Raw genomic sequence first — 23,717 nt, forward strand, 5'->3', positions numbered from 1 at the left:
ACAACAAATTTTTATGTCCTGAAAATTTGACAATTGATTGTGAAAAACAGCTTTTTCAAATTAAGGTGTAACATCACGTTTTGTTTGTAGTTCAAGTGAGCAATATTGCAATCTTCAACAAAAAGAAAACGTAAAAGTGCACATGAAACGTGATCAAGTGTCAAAATACAGAGGTTTCAAACTTACTCGGGAGAGGCAAAGAAAAAATATAACATAAATTTATATACAATTAAGAATTAGTTTTTGGTTTCCAATTAAATACACAGAACTTGAACGTGATACATAACGATTTGGGCATATTTCTTTTTATTGCAAAATAATAAGACCATTGATTTATTTCTGTATTGATTGAGTTTTATCATTTTTATGACCTCTCCCTAAAAAGTCGGTGACCTAGTTTGGGTCGCCATGCATGGCGAATTGACAGGTCTCTGAAATTAGGTCAGGGTTACCGACTTACTTCTGACTCAGACATAAATAACAACAGATAACATTACCAATATTATCAAACAACCGTTGTATTAATTATCGGATATGCATCTCGTGATGGAAATGGTGAGTTAATTTACGATAATTCTTTCAATATCATATGGACCCCGTAAATGCGTTTATTTACTGACTTTATATTTTCTGCCGGCATTCGGCAAAGCAGCGGCTGCCTCAGTTTTCGGCCTTACGGAGTGCATGGGTATGTAGGGCTGAAAACTGAGGCAATGCTAGCTACTGGCACATGTACTCGTACTACACAGTGTAGTACATGTAGTACCAGTAAGTACACGCAAGCGACCAACATTTGATTTCACTAGTACGTGCATTAATTGGCGTTGATTAACTTTGTACTCCAGTGCAGCTCGTGCCATTAACGTGTACATTCAACGTTAATAATTGTATTTCGAAGTATATGTGCAGTATAAATGTGTAGTCGTTTTGCCCTGCTTGGAATCGGCCAGATATGCAGAACAAAAGCACATGTACAGCACATGTACTGTTGTCTCATAGTACATGTATGTACATGTACATGTATACTCATATGTGTATTTATACCATCTTCCCTTTAGTCAAGTTATCCTTTGAATATGAATATATCTATAAAATTACGCAGGGTGATGCAGTTGTAACATGCAAGTAAAGTACATGTATGATGATGTATTTGATTATGAAATTACTATACCCCATTGAGCCCTGCTCAAATATGCATGCAATTTTTTGGGAGAAAAAAAGCAATTTTACCTGCTTGAGAATCATTAGGAAATAAGACCAGTATGTTAAGCTAGATTGCCATGTGGTCTTCTGTACATTTTAGTTATTTCGTTATTTTAACATGCAGTCACAGATGTCAAGCTCATTCATGCCCATGAATATACATATAGCAGATTCAATAAAACCTAATGCACTTTAGTAGTAAAAAAAATTGGACAAATATTCAGCTTGAACTTGCTAGGCTGCTACATGTACAACAGTCTGATATGACGTGTTCCATATTCTCTGTTCCTGCTTCTGAGGTTGTCTATGATTGTATTCAAAATTGGTGATGCTGCTGCATAAGACACGATAAGACCTGTAAAGTACTTTGAATCTCAATTGTGTGACTGACATTTAACCCCAAAATCCTTGAAAAACAGGGATTTTATGCATAATTGGAATATTTTGATAAGGTTATTTGTGATCTGTATTATTGCAATCTGCATTCTGGTATTTAGGCTGGCATTTATGTATATCTGAAAAAATAATGGTACATTGTATGTAACTATTTTTTAGATAAAAATGTTCTGTGTGACCTGTATAAAGAAAATTCTTTTCAAATACTTGATTGTCTAGGTATCATAATCTTCCTGATCATACAAAAATTTTAACTGCAGACTTATCAGTTTTGGTGATATTGCACCAAACTTGCTAATGAAACATGCACTATCAATTTTATTTTTAATTTCCTTATTGTTTTGGTAAATATATTATTTTAAGTTAGTGGAAATGAAAGAGGAGTGCTTGTGTTTTAATTCAGACAGAGTGTTTGTAATTGATCTTGATATGGTGTGAAGGATGAAAACCACCACCCTCACAATATTTGGTGTGTCCAGTTTGACTAAGTACATGCAACGCCAATACAATTTTCTGGAAGGTTAAATAACAACAGCAAAGGTCATAAATAAGAACAGGATATTGATCCATTTACCCAAACTTCCCTTTTACTTGAACATTTATTCCAAAAATAACTCTTTCCTTGTGTGCTTTTAAGAAATATTGGATTTTTTTTGTTTTTAATTATTGATTTTTTTTTTTTATTAATTTCTAATAAAAGTGTATGGTTGTTGCCAGATTTGTTTACACGTGTTAAACTGTTTTTAATTTGTTCCCCCTTGAGGGCCTCAGAAATGTTCACAAAAGACGTCAAAGTGTATCTAATAGAATTTATAGGTTATCAAGGCTAAATGGGATGGGCTTTCCCAATAGTATAAATGCTGGAACAATTTCCAGAGCACAGAAGAGCATACAATACAGACTTGCATCTAAGAGAAGTCTTACGTGAACATTATTGATTAATACCTGCTATTATTTTGCTTGCACACTGAACATTCTTTTCGTCATTTGAATTGCTCGCTGCTTACATGTAGGATTAGCTCCCATTGTAACAAAGGTTTATCAGCAGACTTCGATAACAGTTTTGCAGAGAAACAAGAGAACTTTTTTTAGACAACAAAGAAGGAATAAATTATTGGGATAATGTGTGCAACTGTTGCAAGAGCCAGAAGAAGAAAACTGGTGTTTATTGGCAAGGTTGTATATTTTGTATCATTGTTTTCTTATTAAAGTGGATGTAGGTACAATATTTGGGATTGAATGATTTGATTACACATAAAGTAAAATAATCTATTCTTGATTTTCCATAATTTCTGACTGCATTAAAAGAATACGGAGGTAAATTTTTTAAGCGAATTAAAGTAAGTTCTGTTTATGATCAACATTAAGAGTGCATTCCCAGAGATTTAGATCAATCCATCCGGAACGACTTAACTCCCTGGGGTTTCACGCTAAATTGCTGTCAGCCTGTGCGCATGACAGTTAATTACCCCCCCCCCCCCCCTACAGCTTTTAGTAGGCGCGACAGACATTTAAGACGGCTAAGCTGACAGTAATCTAGTGAGACTCCCCACGGGGATAGATCGATCTAAAACTGTGGGAATGGGGTCTAAGAAAACTGTTTAGTCTAAAACATACACTGCAATTGCTATTGATCTAAGACAATATAATCATGAAATAATGTGACTAAAAACTTGATTCTGGTGCAGGGAAAAGAAACATCTTCAGATGTGTAATATTTCTATGAACCAAGAGTGAGGAAGAGCCTCCCAACAAGTGGATGATTTTGATAGGCAAAATGATAATTGCAAGTTTTGTCATGCAAAGTATAGCTAGATAGGCTAACAATTAGTCTTGGTGTTGATCGATTGACAGATGCTCGTGTTTAGTAAACCCTTTACTGAAGGAGACTGTCTGGCTTTCTTTATCATGTTATCTAGCTGTCATTCAAAATACATTTACTTACTATTTGGACTATCTGAATGCTGCCCTGATTCTGAAAAGCCTTTTATTGTTTCCGTGACATTGCCATGACATATTATAGATCATGTGATTTCATGCTCATACTGTCACATCCTGAAAAGCCTGTCATCTATGAAGGCTAGGAAGTCATGCATGACAGCTCCGCTCAATGGTAAAATAAGACAATCAATTTTGTTTGCGCTTGAAAAAAAGAGGAAGTTGCCTTATGAATGAATGATTGATTATAAATGAATGAAAAGATAAAGTTGACATTGGGCACTGAAGAAAATGTGAAAAAAAAAATGCCATAAAATGTGGTGAGGGGGCATTAATGCACTTATTTAACTTATGATAGTTTGCTTCTTTTTAATTTACATTTATAATTATTTTCATTATTAATCTTTATTATTGTTATATTTTTTCTCTTTGAGTTGACATAAAGTGCAATGTGATAAGTTGTGCCTTGACTGGAATATTTTGCCTTTGTTGCTAATTGTTACACTGTTGAAGATGCAATGTGAAGTGCTCCAAGGTGTACTTGCACTAGCTGTTCTTGATTATAATTTTGATGAACATACCTGTTGTCTTTAATTGTGTTAAATACACAGGTCATATTCCCGTGCTGCATTTTTAAGCCAAATGGAGTTTATAAAGAAAGATAGATTGAATAACAATGTGATGAAAGTGCCATCAGAAAGTTTTTGTTGATAAATGCAGCTTATTGCAGCTTTTATATGGAGTACATTTTTATATTTTGTAGAGAATGAATGTGATTAAATTACATTTTAGGACAATTACATTTTTGTACAATTTGTAGGGAAGTTGTAAAATACTCTAGGAAAACAGATGAAAAATCATAAGAAAAATACTTAAAGAAATAAAAGGTTCTAATATTTGGTTAAAATAGCTTTAGATTTTCTATTGAATAAAAAGATCACTAGTCTGTACAATGACTTCTTTTGTCCACATTGTTCTTCTGCATTCTACGTAATCTCCTTATGTCTTTATTTTCATACTGGTACATGTACATTCTGTCCTTTTATTTGTTTTCTCATAATATCCACTTTTAGGTGATAAAAAAGATTAAAATACATGTACAGTTGTATATATATCTTTCTTTGTGTACATTTTGTAGTTCATAACATGTATCACTGGGGTAGCGCTAGCAATTTTTTTTAGCTTAGCCAAATCATCACTTTTTTGTCAATTTGTTATGAAAATGGTTTTAATTTGACTAAAATTTGTTAAATTAAGTCCTTTTTGTTTAGCCAATTTAAGCCAGTTTTAGCATTTGGCTAAATTGGCGAGTGCTAGCGCAATCCCAGTATCAGTTTTATTGATACTGCACTCTTTTTTGAAAGTTTTCTATTCTGCTGATCTTTTTGTCCATCTCCCTACCTAGATTCTTTTATATATCGGACAATAACACTCTACTTGAAGCCCCACTGTGCATATATATATATATATATATATATATATATATATATATATCAAAGGCTCCCTTTCTTTCACACCAGTAGACCTGGCTGTGGAGATTAGCATTGGTGGAACTCTATAACCTTAACACAGTTTTGGCAGTGAAAACACGGGCTGGGTGTGTGTTTATAGCGTGACAGCAGACTTGTGTTCATCAGTCAGTTGTGCAGAGCTGAGGGAGTTAGCAGTGCGAGAGGTGTGCTTTAGGGTCAGGAGGCAGGCATACGCGATCTACCAGGAGAGTATACTCAATGTGGATGTTTTTGTTTTTTGGGATTAAAAAAGCAATAGTTTTACAATGAGCAGGAGGGCACAGTCAACGGGGAGCATTGAGAGTAAACGTCGGCTTCACAGGCAGCATTCTGTGCTTGATCCAGTAAGTATGCAAGCGGGTCAGGCCTTTTCTCTGTGCTAAACTTGATACTCACAAACCTGACCTACTAAGGCACTCACAGCTGGGTTGTAAATACTAAATGTTGCTAGAGCTTGATCCAGGGATAGTATTGATTAGTGGGAACTAGCTGAAAGTTGTGCATGAAAGTGTGGTCTTAGTATCAAATCCCGTATGCTGTTCTGCCCAGCATTAAGGTCAAGGCATGTGTGTGTGTTTACTGTGTAGAACGCATAGGTGCAGCATCTGGGACTTGGGTCAAATCTGTTTACAGTCCTTTTTCTTTCTTTTTTTTCTGAATCTCTTTGTGAACTCTCTGCTGGATTGTGCTACTAAATAATTAACAAAGGATCCAGCTAAGTGAGTCACTACTGCCCAGTGCTTAGACTTGGACAGGTCAAAGATTTGTGCAATATGGGAAATAGTGGTCAAATGATGCCAAACTGTAACTCAGTACAAGAAGTTATAAGAAATTATAACTTCTTGCTCAGTAAGATCTCTATTGCATAATAACTCCAGTTAATGGACACATAGTGCCATACAAGAATGCCCACAAAAAAGTTTTGCAAAAAAGTTATGTGAGAGCCAAAGTAACCTAGTTTATTTCATGAAATATAAACCCCCACTGTTGGCTTTAGTTGCAGTGACTGGAGCATAAAGTGGGTATATTATTTGTCCAGGCTATTTTTGGTCGAACAATGGTCAGAGTCATGCATAACGTATTACATGGTTGAACACACCGCCCAGATAGGTCATGGGTTGAACAGAAGTCACAATGAAAAATTATCCCCTTGTAAGCGCAACAGAAAAGTGGTTTCAAATTCAGGTATATAGGGATTTGTAGTATAATGTCTGAAGCTCACTGTGAAATTTATAAATGTATTTGAGGGGAGTGGAGGTGATGTACAACTCTTCTGCATTCTGTAGACTGACAGACCTTTTTAAAAGTAGTGTAACAGATTGAGATGCACAGGATAAAAGACATTGAAAAAACATTGTATTTTATTGTACTTACTCAGCAACGTACACTACTGAAAAAACATTGTATTTTATTGTACTTACTCAGCAACACTACTCCTTTCATAGAAAGTGATTGTTATATGTCTAAAAACTTGTAATTGTTTGAGGGAGAGAGAAAAACTATGAAACAATAGCCAAGTTTTTAAAATGTTTTAAAAGACATTATAAAATGGTGATTTAAAAGTTCTGGATTTATTCATTTTAAACAAAATTAAACTTTAAGTTTTCCTTTTTTTAATTTGCTTGAAAATTGATAGTCAGATTGGAAAAGTACTGTGGTAGTCTGCTCTCCAGTGAGAGTCAAATAATATTATCTGCAATATTTACCTTACAGGTTAGGCTAGTTTTGATAAAAGAGGTTATGTACACAACTTGTTTATGAGCTCTAAAATTTTTTTTTAGAGTTGAACATCCAGTTATTTAACAAACTGATTGAAAAGAAGGTGTGAAACAATGTATTAGGTCCCTTGACACAATTTTTAATTTTTTCTCCTTTTTTTTGCCTTTTAAGAAATTTCATGGAGAGAGTTGTTACAGTCTTTCCCCGACTTATTTAACCGCTTTGACAATTTTGACCAGACCTATAAATTGTTGCTGAATTAAAGCTCAGGTGTGATGTCTTCACTCTTCAATTACTTCTGAATTATTGCAGAACAATTAGGCAAGTAGGCAACTTGAAGCATTTAATCAGTAGGTTTATTTCTAAGTTCCGAGTTAGGAAAGATGATAGTTTTCTTTGAAAAAAAAAAAAAATGATACTGTATCATTGCAAATTTAGTGAAATGTTATGGTGGTTGAGGTTTTGCATTTATAGTTTTTTTCCTTTAAAAATTGCTGTGACTGTCACTCCTAAGGTTTTTAAACTGGACCCTTGGTCAGGAAGCCATCATTTATAGGTCAAGTTTGTCACTTTGGTTTTACTTCGCTTAATTTGCCATGCATGTTGAAGGTGAAATAGCCGTTTAATATACACAATGTCCATTAACCAAAGTGCAATAGCTGGCTAAGGCTTTGTCAAACGTGCATGTTTTAAAAGCATCTGCTAGTCTTGGAGTATGGTAGATGGCTCCAGTTCTTATAAAATTCCTATTAAAATTTCTTTTCAATCATTGCATAATTTGAGTCTGAAAGTTTAGGAAAATTGATTATAATGTCCATAATTATTTTGATCATGATTGTTTAAATGTTTACAAGCTCTATAAAAAGTCTACAGTTTGTCTGTCTTATTTTCTGATAATGTTTGATATTTGAAGTCTCATGAAACAAGTCTAGTAAAGACACTGAAAACTACAAAACAAAGCAATGATTCCCTAGCTTTCAAATTTTTTCTGTTATACAGAAACAAAATTTATTCTTCCAATGTATTATAGATAGCAGTGTCACATGTGAACTAAAACATGGTGGTCCACAAATCATTCCTGCTTAATTCCTGTTAATGAACTCTCTCCTGCACTTTGTTTATTTGTACCAAAATACCAGTTTCACCCAACAATATCTTTTTTTGATCTTACGAGTGAACTGATTCATAGATGCAAATATTGGTAATTTACATCTTGACAAATTGAGATATCCCATGCTAGTTGGTCATTTTCATCTTATTCTGTTAATACAAGAATTGCAGTAAATGTACCCTAAAGCTTGATGGGGTGTTTACAGGTTATTTTTTGAGCTGCAAGAAGGTGCCTTGATGTTAACCAAAGGAAATTTAATTCTTTGACCCACAGCTGGCACCAGTGAAATATAAAATGTATTGATTAGGCCAGTTCTACAATAACTTTGTTGTATGCTTGTATTTAGAAAGGAAGGTCAGAAGGACGTGTCCTGCCATTATAATATTAGGTCAGCTGAGGTGAGATTTTGGGGTAGTGAGTAGATAATAGTACTACCGAAAAATAAAGAAATGAAATTATGATAATTAATAGTATTTTAGTGTTAGATGAGAAGTTGAAGTTAGCAAATATGCACATGGGAGCAAATGATGACCAGGGTTTGAATATTTATTAATTTTTTAATCATTTATTTGAATTGGTCTTCTTATGATGTTTCTTGATGTTTCCCAATAACAGGCAGAGCTACTGTACCTAATTGAACCACTGTGAAATAACACTCAGAATTTTTTTATTTTTCAATCAGTTGGCATGAATGAAAAGTTTTCAGAGACTTGGATAAATACTAGTAGCAAAGTGGTATGGATACAAAAACTATAGTGCGTATTGCATTAAGTAGTGTTTAAAGGATCTCTTTTAAAATGTTTATTAAAAATGTGATCTCAGAGGAAGCATTAGCTCTGAGTTACTAATAATGCATGGTAAAATAACAGTCAATACTAAAAAGGGATGTATGAGTGATGTGCAAATGGATATCAAATTCATCGAGTCCTCTGTCAACAGGCTGGTTGATTGAATATAAGTAGGTGAATGCTAGTACCAGTAAGTAGTGTGGAAAACATCTGGTGATTTATCCATCAAAATTCAGAATAAAATTCTGAGAAGAAATTAGAAAAGAAACAGCAGAGATAGCGTGGAAAACCGTAGACAACAATTTGGAGTTTAAAACTGGAAAAGTACTGTATTTAATGAATGTGCTGCCTTTAAATGAAATTGGCTTCATTTGTTTAACTCCTTTGTTTCAAATACAATGTAAATTTGAAAAATAGCAGCTACTTTGGATAAGGGTGTTTCTTTGGTATAGATGGTAAAAAAGTCAGTTGTTTCAAGAGATCGAAAGGTCCAAACATCTCGCGCCATAAGTGAAAAAAAAAAATACATTTAGTCTCTTGAGAAACAATAACCATTTGATTTTTTACCAACTTCAAGTAAACTTAGACATCAGTGAAACTGGCACCACTCTTGCATTTTGAAATATTTGCTCTTGGAATAAACATATATATAAACATTTCCTGCTATTTGGACAATGTAAAAAGCTGTGGATCTAGGCAATATATAAGAAGCTACATGGAACTGGATAATAAATGAGATATGAGACCTCGCATGTATTCTTGGAATTGTGTTTTTGTTGTTTTTAGATTCTAGGAAAGAGTTAAATGGCAGAGGGAACTGAAATATATTAGGACGATTGGGCAGGTGTAAATACTCTAGATCTTGATCAAATGAAGTCATATTTCAGATACGTTCTTCAAAAAAGAACCAGATTAGTACCAAAAATCATATGATAGAGCTTGTAAACTGAGCAGGGAAACATTATATTTCTGTAATGATTTTTTTAGTTAGTAGATATAAAACACTGAGAGTAATCATTTTTTAAACATGCTCATGCAGATCTTATCCTCAGTTACTGATACTAAGTTGAGTTCTTGAAGACATTAAACCCAATTTTTGACTGGCATTCTAACGTGTGAAACATTAAGAGTCATTATTTTTCAACTGAATGTGCCAGATGTTACGTAAATTCACATCATTTAGCATAACCTAGGACCCTCTCTGTGTGACGTGCCTGGTTCAGGTTGAACATTCAAAAGAAGTACAACATTCAGTGGAATACATTAACCTAGATACAAACCACAGTTTACCTCATTTTACCCTTGAAACATTTTATTATCCCTGGAAACAGATCTTGACTGGGAAAGATGAAGGTATGTTAAGTGAAGTGTAGCAATGTGATAAAGAATATCGAGAATCCTTTGCCAAGGTTATGGATTCTTGATGATGTTTATGTGGCAGGTTTACAAAGAGTCATCAAGGGCTATTATCATTTGGCACAAGTGTATGAAACTAAGAGGTGAAATGAACAGTTAGTCTCAAGTGGCTGACGGGCATGAGGTAGACTTAGGCTATGTATTATTAAATGATAAAATGTGGAAGAGAGGTTGGGTCTTGCAGATGAACAGCCTTCATGTACATAGAGATTATAGGTGAAGAAAAGCTGGTATTTTTATTTTGTTTTATTTTTTGTTGGCTTAAAAAGTCTCTGCTGACTTGACATATGTAAGCAGCAAAGATGGAAATATGAAAATTAAAAAAAAAAAAGCCTTTCAGTTATCATTTTGTATAGCTTACTGTTAAATATGTGTCACATTGGTTATGGTGACTCATATATAGGTGAATTGTACAGTATAGTTTGCAATATGCCCCAGTTCATGTTTACTTGAAATGCTTGCCTGAATGAGTGTATAAATAATCTATAATATCAGTGGTTGATGATGGATATGTAATGGAATGATTTAATGTAGTTTACAGCATTATTTAGAATTTAAAATAACTTAGGTATTAAACTAGATGACTTGGAATGTATATTAGCCTGAATTCAATACATTAGCAGACAAATGCAAATTTCTTTCTTCACAGAAATGTTTTCTTCATAGCTCTAATGCATTGCATTAAAATTTTTCTGCAATTTGTGAAAGATAATTACATATAACTATAAGAAACATGATATTTTGCCTTTGGTTTGGTTATCATACATCACTTTGAAAATTTTAAGTGTTTATTAAAGAACATTTATTAATCAATGCATGAGCAAAATGTCGTATTCACGGTGAGTGTTCTTTTTCTTCTGAGAAGCTTCATGGTCCCATTGGGGATTTTAAATCAATGTACTATTTAATTGAATTTTTTGCTCTCAGTGAACAAAACATAATTGATAATTTTAAGTAGCTAATGCACTGCTGGGCATACATGGTTGACCCCTTGTGCTCCTCTAGGTAAAAGAGCTCCTTACTTCATCAACACATGAATCATGGTAGTAAACACATTAATCATAATGTTACACACATAAAATGAGTGGCACAGTGCCTGCACAATCTGACAAAATAGAACATTGCCTGAGGATTAACATTAACGTTAGCACTGTGGTTGCCTCAGAAGATCCAACATAATTGAAGATAATTATTACCTTAAAGGTGTTGTTGTTGCGGTCGCGAATGAATATTTTTATCCACACAACCAACCGTATGGCAATTATAGTAAAAAGTGTTATCTCAATTGCACATCAAAGGAGGCAAAGCAGTTCAAAATTTTTTTTGCTTCAACACAAATAAATTTATAATTATGTTATGAACTGACTTTCCTCTCCTCTGTTGTTCTTCTCTATAACCTATTTTTCTTTGATTCTTCTTTCCAAGCTTGTGTTGCCCTCTGTTATAATCCCCCCCCCCCCTTCTTTTGTCTTGTTTTTTGGAAATTTAATGTGAATGTTTTTGTCATTATGAAAATATTATAAAGATTTTTAGATTAAAAAAACATTTCAGTTTATTCCACACACACATCATGTTGTTCTTAGCATATAAAATTAGAACATATGCTTGTCCTTGTGAAAGTTTTTTATACTGTAAAACAAATCAGATTATGTCACGCACGCTGTGGTGTCGTACACCTGCGCCAATTGACATTGACTCTTCTTTGTTTCGTGGGGTTAAGGTCAAGAATCTGTTTACGATAAAAATTTTAGTCTTGAAGGATAATAAATACAACAGGTGTTCATCTCATATTTTGAATGTTTTACTTTGCAGACAATGATTACATTGTTGATTTTTTTCATATTTTTATTTAATAAACTATGAATACTCTAAGGCTAAAAAAAGTAAGATGACTACATCTGTTTTAATACAGCAACCAGAAAATCACTTTGTGTTTTTTTTAAATTGCTATATGTTCCTTGCTTTATAGACAGAATGTGGCAACCTAATCTTTAAAAAAATGTGAGATGACCACAAAAATGTCCACTTTGTAAACAAAGTGATTTGGTGTGTGCTCTTGAAAAAACATGAGTATCATTATTACAATGTTATGATAAAGCCGCACCTACAAATATGGTTTAATGTTTAGAGACAGTTTAAAGACTTGTGCTCTCTTCACGCTTTGCCAGGCACATAAACATGTCCATTTTCTTTCAAACTCGGTGAACCATATATTTAATGAGGTTGGAATTTTTAAAACGTGATTGAAGGGTTTTAAATGATTTTGAAACTGAAAGGTATTTGCTAGATTAAAAGAAGGTGCCTTTTATTTGGTGGAGGGGTGCAGTTTTGTGATTCCTGATACAAAAACATGAGGGATAGGTACTTGGTGTTTACTGCATGGTGTTTTCTAGGCTGTTGTATGGGAGTGACAGATTTTGCGTTAATATAAAGAGTGTGTACATGTGATTGAGAGCATGATTAAAGAAGGATAAAAACTTGACTCGTGGAATATTGCCTTCAGAATGTAAATTTCATTTACATAAGGTACAAATGTAACCCTGGTTTATAAATAAACCAGTTTCATGTTCAAATATGCTTTCAGAATAAACATATATTGCTGAAAAAATCTTAAATATATTTCTTTCATTATTCAGGATGACATGATGGTGAATGTTAATGCAAACGTCGCCCGTTTTCGTCCCCGGAGAACGGTGTCACTGTGTGAGGCAGCAGATGCAGGTGACTGCGAACGAGTAATGCAGTTGCTGGAAGATGGCATGGCCAATGTCAATGAATGTTTGGAATGGAGCGAGGAAGTGTGGGTAAGTGTGCTTTTTCCTGTGAGGCCTAGATTGCTTTATGTGACTATTTATTCTTGTGTTATTCCTCCTCTCCCTTCCCAATCCATCAAAAGTTAACGTAGTTCTGATTCCCCTTCCAATTTACTCCCCCCCCCCCCCCCATATCCCTATCCCTTGGGTAAGCCAAGTGAGTCTGAAATCACAGACTTATCAAATCTGGTTGAAGCCACATAAGATACTCCCTTTCCCTAGAAAAAGCAAAATCACATTTTAATCAACTGTTGAGGGCAACTTCTTTTCAGGTTGCAGGCCAATAAAGCATTGCAGGTGTTAAAAATAGCTCAGGCAACAAGTAACCAGTTTTATGTGTATCTAAGATAATGCCAGGATAGATATAGAATGATTGAACCTGCACTTTTTTCATCGGAGAGTGCCAGCTGTGAAGGATATATATGTAAAGATTTGCTGATAAGATTAATTTAGAGAACTATATGTCCCCAGCTGATCTGTGAACTAGCAATCTGAAAAAAGAATAGAGAAAAAAAAACTTCAGGTCAACTTCAAGTTATTATATGTATTATATTAAATATAGCATTAACAGGAGTAAAGGGATCAATTTGTTGCCTGATGAGTAAATGTCCAAGTTTTTCTTTTAGAAAAAGGTTGTACTCTATATTTTATTTATTAATTTATTATTATTATTATTATTATTATTATTATTATTTATTCATTTGTTTGTATTTTAATTTCATTTATTTAATTTTCAATTTTTTTCAGTATCCAGAGTCAGCGCTGCATGCTGTTGCTAGAAAAGGCCATTTAACTGTAGCAGAATGTTTAATTGGGCAAGGAGGTGACGTCAATATACAGAATAAGGTAATTTCTGCATAGTTTTCATGCCAAACTTTTGTAATGTTGCTGTTACGGGAAGATTTGTCGATCCCCAGCACTACAGCCTTGCATAATGATTAAATTAAGTCTAATTAGATCAAAGTAAAAACATATATATATATCATAGAAAATGATCTTATATCTGGCTTGGCTGGTGATGATATCACTTTTCTGCAAAGCAACATATTGACCTAAGCCAAAGTCAATAACTATGGAACAGTAGCCATTTTATGATAACATTGTTTTGCAGGCTGGATTCACACCTCTTCATTTCGCAGCAGCAGGAGGCGACGTGGCTATGGTGGAACTCCTTGTTAATGCAGGTGCAGATTTAGGTGTAGAAAATAAGGTAAGGACAAAATGTGAAAAGGACGAAATGAAATCGTGTCATTTGGGTATGTTGATGATTTTACAGGGAAATTTGCTGATGCCTTTTTTTTTTCTTTTCTCATTTTTTAAGGCACAATTGCAAAAGTATTTGAGCTAAATGAAATCATGGAATCAAAAAAATTTAACCTGTATAATATGTTTTAATCAGCTGTCTTGATTTTCTTGCCTATACTCCTCACAAATTGATACTTGAAACTTGGACTGAATCATTTATTATTTACAATGCCAGCAATTAAGGGTTCTTTAGATGTATGCCATTATTTATTAGGTCATTGCCTTTAGATCCTATACAAATGGGTCAATTATGCAGGAAATGCCAGATACGATTAACCTAATTTTTTTCTGCTTTCAAGTATTTTTTGTATTGATCATGTGGTTATGTTAAAAATGCCTAAATGCACCTTGATGACTGCTAGTAACAGTTGCTGTCTTCAAATTTAGGATAAAGTGATTTTCCAAACCAGAGGTGGTGTATGAATAACGACTGGCTAAATGTTGTTTACGCCACTTGATCTCCTTGTTAAGTGTTTTATTAACCAAATCGGAAAATTGATAATCATGAAGTCAGTAAACAGCTGCATTGTAGTCCACTGATGACACTTCCCATTAGAATATAGCTAACACAATAAGTTGTGACTTCTCCAGAAAAACAATCTGTGACAGGCAAAAAGGGAAAGACTTATCTTTCTTTACTATGATGTTTGAATCTAAACCTTTTCTCTTGTAGGCAGGACAGACTCCATTAAGGCTAGCAGTCAAGGATGGCTGTGTGGAAGTCGTAGAAATTCTAGTCAGAGCAGGAGCTCAAGTTAATCACGAAGACAATGTAAGCATTCAACATATGTAATTACACCACACATAGGTTTCTATGGCTGCTGATGATGTACATAAGTCAAAAACTTCTCTTCCCACACATTTTATATAGTCTCTGTAAAAGAAACTACAAAGAAAATCATTAAGAAAGAAAAAAGAGTTGTGACATGTTTGAAGACATAATTGCCATGTCACTGCTACCTTATGTCAATAAATAACCTAGCTCTACCTTTCGCCCCCAGACCATTTAAGACAGATGGAGGTCACAAGATTTATTTAGTCTACTTACTCTACAAAGGATTGCATAATAAATCCAGATAAATGTGTTAATTTATTGCTGCTGTATGGACTTTGCATATAACATTAGTGTTTATTTGACTGGATTGTAAACCAGAATATTAATTCTTTGTAATTGTAACCCTTGTCGTCTGTGAAATTATTCAGTATAATATAATTCAATAATTTAATTACAGTTGTATTAAGTTATATGGTTTTATATAATATTTTTTTAACGTTATGTTAAGTCACAAAAATATTATATTATATTATATTATATTATATTATATTATATTATATTATATTATATTATATTATATTATATTATATTATATATTAAAACAGGATGGCGTGACTCCCCTTCATCTCGCTGCCAGAATGGGTTTGACCCTCATTGCGCAGCTTCTCATTAACGCACACGCGGAGGTCAACAAGCAAGATGCTGATGGGATGACCCCACTTCATGTGGCTGTCTCCAGGGACCACACCAAAATGACAGAAACACTCATTAAAGCTGGTGCACAAGTCAACATTAAGGATGAGGTAGGTGGTTTCATCTTTGTCAACATCGTGTGCCCTGCTTCTAAGAGCGCATTCAGAACAAATATGGCCGACCCACTTGAATGCTTTTTGCATAATCCTCGTGGGGAATCTATTCAGTGTCTAATCGGGAATTCGGCGGCAAGCTTTGTAGTGTAGTCACTCTGTAACTTCCCTTTACATGTCCTAAAAAGTGGCTTATTTAAGAGGGTTTGGTTGGTATTGATTTGTTTCCATTGGGAGATTTTTAATAAACAAAATTATCCTTTTCAGAAGCAAGAAATAGGTGTTTATGAGTGCCAATTATCTCAGATTGTTTTTCATTTATGAAATGCAAATGAATAATAGATGGTTTCAATGAAAAAATAAAGAGATATTATGTAATATGGCATCATAATGAAACTGGTTGAACTTTGCTAAAACACCCGACTTTGGTTACCCAGAACCTTAATAACTTATAAAATACTCTGACCTTGAAAGAGAAAAAAAGGGTTTTTCTAAGAAGTCGTGTGACGACCTTCATGAATAACAGACATAATGCACTGGTTACCCTTATTCATTACGTCAAGCTGTTGTTTTACATTTTACTATTTGATCTTAGTTTTGAAAGAGTGCCAGGTCTGTTTTTCCCTTCACAGAACTTGTCTTCCAGACATATTTTTTTCTTTAATCACTGATGGAACTTGACACCAATGCTTCATTAGTTAAGTTGCTTTTGTTTTGTACTGTATAATGCTTGTACGTTGTTCAGAAGTGTTTTGCTGTAGTTAAGAATTAATTTTGCACTCTTTGATTTTTAAACTGTCCATGGTGTACTTTTGCCAGATGGTCATTGACTATATGTGCACTATTTAGCTGTGATTTAAGTGCATGATTCTTTTTAGCAAACCATATGGGTTCTGACCTTTGAGTCAGTGGTTGCCAAAAGTAGATGCATACATTTTTCAGTTTCAGGAAAGCCCTAGAAAGTCATCATGGATAAATTCTCTTCTACTTCTTCTTCTTCTTATTATTATTATTATGTACTCAGAGAACAATCATTATACCCTTTATTGTATTATTATTATTATTATTATTATTATTATTATTATTATTATTATTATTATTATACAATAGTAACACTTCATCATTCTTGTTTGATTATGAAGCCCAATTAATAATACGCTACTTAATTTTGTTTCCAGACTGGAGGAACTGCACTTGCTGAGGCTGTACTCAAGGAAAACACACATATAATCAAGCTGCTGTTGGATGCTGGTGCAGACATATCAGTGCTAGACAGGGTAAGGATGGGTGGCCATAATATGGTTTTCTACATCAGATTATTTGACAACTATTATTGCTGAAAAATATAAGAAATATCCCAAGGGATCAGAGTATGTGAAATTTTTTGATTTGGCACGGAATTTAAGTGTTCATTATCTACAAAGTTATTTTCTGTTCAGGATCTGAATGTAATTTTGGTTGTTGTTTTCAGGATACCCAGGCAGATCTAATAAACCGTGGTCTTGCATCTCAGGATGCCATTATAGAACTAAGTCAAGATCTAAACAATTTAACAACTGACAGTAAGTATGCTCTTCTCCCTCCATTTTGATTTTAAAGTGTCACATCTGGAAAAACTAGAGGAGAGTGCTGACTGCCACCTCAGGTTTAGGCATATGCAATGTTGTTTGTCTAAGAAGAAAATCCAGCAAATATTCACCAGTTTCGTCAAAGTTCTTGTCATTGTGATGCTGATTACATTTATCATTATTATTGCTAATTTTGTGATTGCATGATTCTTTATTTATTAAAATTATTATGTACTTATAGTTAATATATATATCATTTATTTCACAATTTTTGACAAAAAATTGTACACTGAACAGTGTCTCAATGCATGTGACTGATTGACTAAAGCATATTGGCTGATTTCAGAATGGCTGCCTTAATGTCTATTTTAGAAAAAGGGAGGATGATAAAAAATGCTATTTAATCCTTAATAAGGCTTTGGCTGCAGTGTGGGTTTCTTTTGGAATGTAAGGAAAAACTAGAATTTCAACAAGAAGATCTATGAATGCATTCCTGGCAAAAAAAGTGATTTTTTTTTTTTTTTTTTGCTTTTTTTATGAAGATGGAAAATAATTTCCTAAAAATCTACTGATATATCTAAATTAAAGTTTCTTATAGAAATATATATGATGTAACTTAAGGAACTGAAAAGGAATTTGTTTGAAATACTTTTTGTCTTTCATTCATATGTGTACATCCTGCATTTGTTAGTACATAAAGCTTAAAATTTGCCACTTGATATATAAACACCTACTACTTAATTTCAAGTTATAAAGTTATAAAAATTGTACTGTATTTATTTATTTATTGGTAAATTCTGAACATTTAAAGACACATATTACATATATGTACCAGTATGTGCATTTGAAATATATTTAGGATCATGTGAAGTTGTCTTGCAAAAATTTTTGTTTAGCTTAAACCTGGTTTAATATATACCAAACACAAAAAAATAATGATCAAAGTAAGTAACATTCATTGTTTAAGCCAGTGAGTAGGTTTTTAGTTTAGTCTACATAAAGACTTCTGTTTCTTTCAGCCAGAACTGTATTTTGATAAAGTAATTGCATTTCTTTTTATTTTGTCTTGTATTTAAGTGGAGATGTGAAGACGTGATAAGCAGGTATGCAAGCCTTTATGAAAAACAAAATCATATGACTTTGCTTTGTTTTCGAGTCTTATCTGATATCACATGAAAAGCATTTTCTTACTTCACAACTAACACACTTCAATACTTTATTGTGTTTAAACTTTGCTTACTTTAAATACCATACAAAGAAAACACAAACACTTTTGTTCATTAAGGTAAAAATGAATAAATGCAAGACAAACTTAAAAGATGAAAAGATTTAGATAAATTGATGACAGTTAAGATACTTCAGCAATATCAAAGCTATTTGCATAATTGTGTGATTTTGTTACACTGTTCTGACATTTGTTGATTTCATTTGTTTTTTGTTCTGATTGACAATCACTAACCCTACTTGCTGCTTATATTATAATTTGCCAAATAGTGTTTGATGTTTTAGGTGTATAGTCACACAATATCAGTGATTTCAGTATGATTATTTAATTCAAACAGCTTAAAAGATGAAAAGTAGAATGATGGAATTGAGCTCAGTGATTTTGTGGCTTTGATTCTACTTTTATTTATGCACAGGCTTATCCCATTGATGAAAATTTTAATGGTGAACATATGTTACCAAATATATATGTCCCATATTAACTGATCTCATTTTTTAAAAGAATGCGGTATATTTGAAAAAAAAAAGTGATTATAATGAAAATCTTTTTAAAAGCTTTAGCTACATTTTCACTGGTAAATATGAAAGAAATTTGATATTTTGTTTGAAAAAATGTTATATAAGGGCACATCTAGATTTCCACATACTAGCTGGGTCTGTCCAATTCTGCGTGGAATTCTCGCTAAAGTGCAATCAGTGGAATCATCGTAATCAGCACACAGTAGTTAATTACCCCCTAGCTGCTTGAGGAGGAATTTCAGACAATTAAGATTACACTGATTGCTTTTTAGCGAGAATCTCCTGCAGAGCTGGGCCAATCCAGCTAGCACAATGTGTGAATCTGAATGCTGTCTAAACAAAATAACAAAATGGAATTATGTTCTTAAGAGCATTAATTTGAAACTTTTGTTGGACATTGTGTTTTAAGATAGAAACGGCTTTGCTTTTAGATTTTGAAAATAGGACTTTGATGTCAGGTGAAATGCTTCTGATAAATTTTGGTTGGACACCTTTCTTTTATCTTGGACTAAAGAGAGCCAAGGTGAAATGCAGTCACTCAAATGATGATTTAGCATAACGTTTTGTGTCTAATGTAGCTTTTTGTAATCATTTTAAAGGAATAATATTGGCGAATGTTTTGAAGGAAATTTTTATTATACCCCAAATACTACAATGAGTATCAAAGGGCACTGGGAAAAGGAGAGGGATGCTGAAAGAAGAGAGGGGAGTTTTTAGTGCCCTCTGATACTCAGGGTTCAATACCACTGACACTGCTGTACAAGTTTAAGTTACAAGTTGTCTTTTTTTTCCTTCTCTTTTTAGACCTGAACAAAAACCAGATTCCAAATCAGATCAGAAGATAATTCCCAGAAGACTGAAGAAACTCGTCAGAAAATGCAGAATGGATTGCAAAAAGGATCATGGATTTGTGTATCTACAGAAGACATAAAACAGGATCTTCTTTCTACAGATTACCATCTACTGTAGCAAGCAATATTTACATTGGGTTCTTGACCAGAAATGTCATGTAATACAACCTGCCTTCAGCTATTCACCATATGTGCTGCTCAAGAGAAATAAGTAATACATAAAATGCCTGCATTGAATTTGCAGGAGCAATGGGCAATATTGCTGTTGTCTGTGAAGTTTATTTTTCCCTACTGAAGTTGAACATAACGTAGAAAAAAAATACAACTGTGGACAATTTATTTGAACAGCCTCCGTCATTCTGCATAAAACACCTTTGTTGTTTTATCAACCCTTGATGAGAAACAAATTGATGTGTCCTTATAACCACTGCCTAAGAAACACTAAGGAATCGGTGCCTTACAACATTGATATTCTAAATCTGGCATAAAAATCCTTTGAAATGCATTTTTAAAGCTTCCAAATTGGGTTGTTTTTCACTTGTGTGTGTCGAAACAAGTGGTGTGTATAAGAAAGAAAAACTATTTTTCATTTATGTTTGTGGACTTTGTCCACTTTGTATTGTGGACTTTTATCCACTTTGTAGTCTCCATGGAGAATTATCTTACAGATGTCATGGTGTCTTCTGTCTACTTTTAAAAGTGGAAACCTGGGAGCAAGGATGAAAAACTTGTGAATTGCTCACTTCCATCAACTTGGAAGGTGGAAATTTGCTGATAGGAAAATTGCATTGTGTTTATCACCCACAGGAGATATCTTGCAGCTATTTGAAGTCACAGTTATTGCCACTAACATGAACTAAGCACAAGCAGCCCCATGTCATAGCACAACTATTGAAATATACCAACAAAACCTCAACGGTACTTTGTTACAACTGACACTATCTCAGTATACAACTATCTTGAATTATTCAAAATGAGTGCTTATTTTGAAACAGGATGATTTACTTCGTCTTATCGTTATTAGGAAACAACTTGATATTAATTGCTATATAACTTGAAGCTTATAGGGAAATTAGTAAGGTGGTCTATGCCAATAAACTAGATTTTTTCTTTATATGATTGTCCACCAAGTGCCAAGAATATTGCACATTATATGAATACATCTGCATATAGTTTTAACAAAATTGAAAGGTTCTTAGCATAAAGATGCACATTCTATGTACTTCCTATTGTTTCAATTTGTACTGTGGAACTTCATAAACAAGGGCATTAACTTTTAGGAACCTTTCTAGCCAAATTCATGGCCATTTCCAATGCCTTGGTAAACTCCTCTACTTATAGTTGCCTTTTTTCCCCCAAGATAAATCAGAAAAACCCCAATGAGAATGTATTTATATGGCCTCTATTATCCAAGTGAAGTTTTAAATTCATCCTTCAGGTCATCTTGCAGTAGAGGTGCTATTTTGTGTGTGTGCAAGCAATCTTTAGTTTTTGTTGAGATTGTATTACATGGGCATATTAACAATTAGTTAAACAGTAGATATTTTTTTCTGCAAAATAGCAATATGATAGTATTATCTGCTTGTTGATAAAGCCTTTTTGTATTGATTAATTGATTTTGTCTCACTACCGAAAAAAAATTTGTTGGTTTTTGAAGTGACAAAACCAGTGACAGTTTTACAGCAGTATTTTACTATGAAACAATTTACCGTGTCATGTTCTGGTCAGAATTTTTGTATAAGATCTACAGATTTATAAAAACTTTTGAACGTACCAAACATTTTACGTCTGCTTCCATATGTGACTGTTTTTACTTACTAGTACTTACCTAAAGTACTGAAGGAAAGAAATCAGCAGTGAAATTGCTGATGCTTTCATATTGCCCAGTATTATGTCTTTTAAGTATTACATGACTAAAAGTGGCAGATTTTTCATACAATTAAGTTTGTTTTATTTCATAAATGCTAAAGCAGCCTTTCAGTGTTATTGTAAATAATGTAGGAATTTTTTTCTAATCTGTCTCCTTGCTGTTAAAAAAACTGTGCAATAACAACTATGTAACAGTTATTAATAACCCATAGTATTTTAAGATAAAACCCTGGTTGTTGGGGGTGAAAAAAGTTTGGTATTTCTCTGACAAATCATAATTTTACAAACTTAAATGGTGCAAGGATGAAAAAAATGCCAAAAATTAATTAATTAATTGTTATGATCTTCACATGCACACAGATATTGTAGGTTTTTATATTACCAAACAGCACTGGGAGATAATAGAGAGTTACATTTTAGAAGTATTTGTCTAACTATGATAAAAAATAGTGTATTTTTAATGATCTGTGAAATGTGCCACTTAACTTTGTATTGCTACATGTATAACCTTAATACGAAATCAGGTTGTGATTTCTTCTTCACCTGTAGATTCTCTCACATTAAGTTAAGTCTTCTTTTACAGTCTAGCCCCAAACAAAACGCCAGTAAAATTGAAGCTAGTGTTGAAAAGCTTTTTAAAAAATTCTTCCGTTTCTGGCCACTATTTGGCCCAGTAGATTCTTAAGACCAGTGTCTCAAAGGGGGCTACTGTTTTGGTACAGACTACTTCCATGTATGGTTTCTTATTTGTCACAGAATAGATAAAGATTAATCTGAAACTAGATTTCAATTTACTTCCTCATTTTTTGTCTTAGTATATAATACTTTGTAAAAATTCTCTAATGTTGAAGCATTAGAGTGTTTTGTGTAGACTTAATTGAGTATGTTGAGATTGAAAGATCGTACTAAATAACTTTCTTGGAGATATACACTACAATGCCATAATGTATAAAATGCTGTTGTCAGATATATATATATATATATATATATATATATATATATATATATATATATATATATATACCCATACACTGACAAAGGTTAAGTATGATATTAGTTTGTACAGTTTTGATGGATTATTCTAGTAATGGCACATTAAGCCTACTGCACTTGTATCATAGTCAAATAGGGTCATAACTCTAATGTGCTTGTATACAGAATGGCTTATAGAAGTTATCCATATAATTTTTGAGAAAATTTTCTATTGGTTTGAAATTTTGAAAGAAAATTTATGCCTGTATAATTTTTGCATTTTCATTGTTTGATTCGCCTTCAATGTATATGCTACGTGTACACTGTTATAGTCCTATACATTAGCAGAGAAGGCCTGCTTGTGTGACAGAGAAATGATACTTTTTTCTTGTGGGTTGGGGTACTGCGCCTATTTTATTACTCAAAAAAGGTAACTGTGCTGTAATATAATTTTAGAATAATTGTAGACCACACTTATGTATGAGTAGACTTAATTTTGCATAAGTTTTTGTATAGCATCAGACAGCTAATCTGAGGGCACTGCTATACTCTGAACAAGTTCATGTGTATTGCATGTATATATAATGCGTCACTGTGGACAAGGTTACGTCCACAAAAAATGTTAACCTTTTTGCTTAGCTTATTTGTGATGAGCTAATTTAAAATCAAAACTTTGTATTATATTCTTCTTCCATTAACAACCATAATATTGAAATAAATAAACAGTTTAATGTAAATATGTTTTTCTGTTGTAGGCTTTGGAATTAGAAAAAAATTGAAAGGACAGAATATTGGTGCCTGTAAGTGCAGCAGTAATAATTAAGCAATGTTCTATTTTGAAAAACAATTCGGCCTTAAAATTTATTTCATAATTTGTACATAAGTATAATTAATATTATATAATATAATTAATATTAATCTTTAGCAACAATC

General features: G+C 33.1%; 1 protein-coding gene across 6 annotated transcripts; it reads left to right on the forward strand.

Annotated features, from left to right (window-relative positions):
* The first annotated feature begins 398 nt into the window (after positions 1–398).
* LOC106167934 (uncharacterized) lies at positions 399–23,521 on the forward strand. 6 transcript variants are annotated; one of them, XM_013546834.3, is made up of 10 exons: positions 5,091–5,392; positions 12,719–12,886; positions 13,643–13,741; positions 14,007–14,105; positions 14,874–14,972; positions 15,581–15,778; positions 16,960–17,058; positions 17,253–17,343; positions 18,427–18,452; positions 19,897–23,521. In XM_013546834.3, exons 1-9 carry the CDS (start codon positions 5,315–5,317, stop codon positions 18,435–18,437), a joined length of 942 nt encoding a protein of 313 aa, XP_013402288.1. In that variant the 5' UTR covers positions 5,091–5,314; the 3' UTR covers positions 18,438–18,452; positions 19,897–23,521. The 6 variants fall into 6 exon arrangements, with proteins under 6 accessions (XP_013402289.1, XP_013402287.1, XP_013402288.1 ...); XM_013546835.2 differs by lacking the exons at positions 5,091–5,392; positions 18,427–18,452 and adding an exon at positions 399–555; XM_013546833.2 differs by lacking the exons at positions 5,091–5,392; positions 18,427–18,452 and adding an exon at positions 2,477–2,775.
* Positions 23,522–23,717: the final 196 nt, after the last annotated feature.

This window comes from Lingula anatina, chromosome 3, assembly GCF_051362555.1.
Source record: "Lingula anatina isolate TDL-2025a chromosome 3, LinAna3.0, whole genome shotgun sequence".
Lineage (NCBI taxonomy): Eukaryota > Metazoa > Brachiopoda > Lingulata > Lingulida > Lingulidae > Lingula > Lingula anatina.

What these genes read in the sequence shown, in the direction of transcription:
- LOC106167934 (XM_013546832.2), top strand. Translation starts at nt 5,315, where the DNA reads ATGAGCAGGAGGGCACAGTCAACGGGGAGCATTGAGAGTAAACGTCGG. An exon ending in AAGTCAACATTAAGGATGAG is followed by an intron (nt 15,779 to 16,959) that starts GTAGGTGGTTTC and finishes TTTTGTTTCCAG; the next exon opens with ACTGGAGGAACTGCACTTGC. An exon ending in ACATATCAGTGCTAGACAGG is followed by an intron (nt 17,059 to 17,252) that starts GTAAGGATGGGT and finishes TGTTGTTTTCAG; the next exon opens with GATACCCAGGCAGATCTAAT.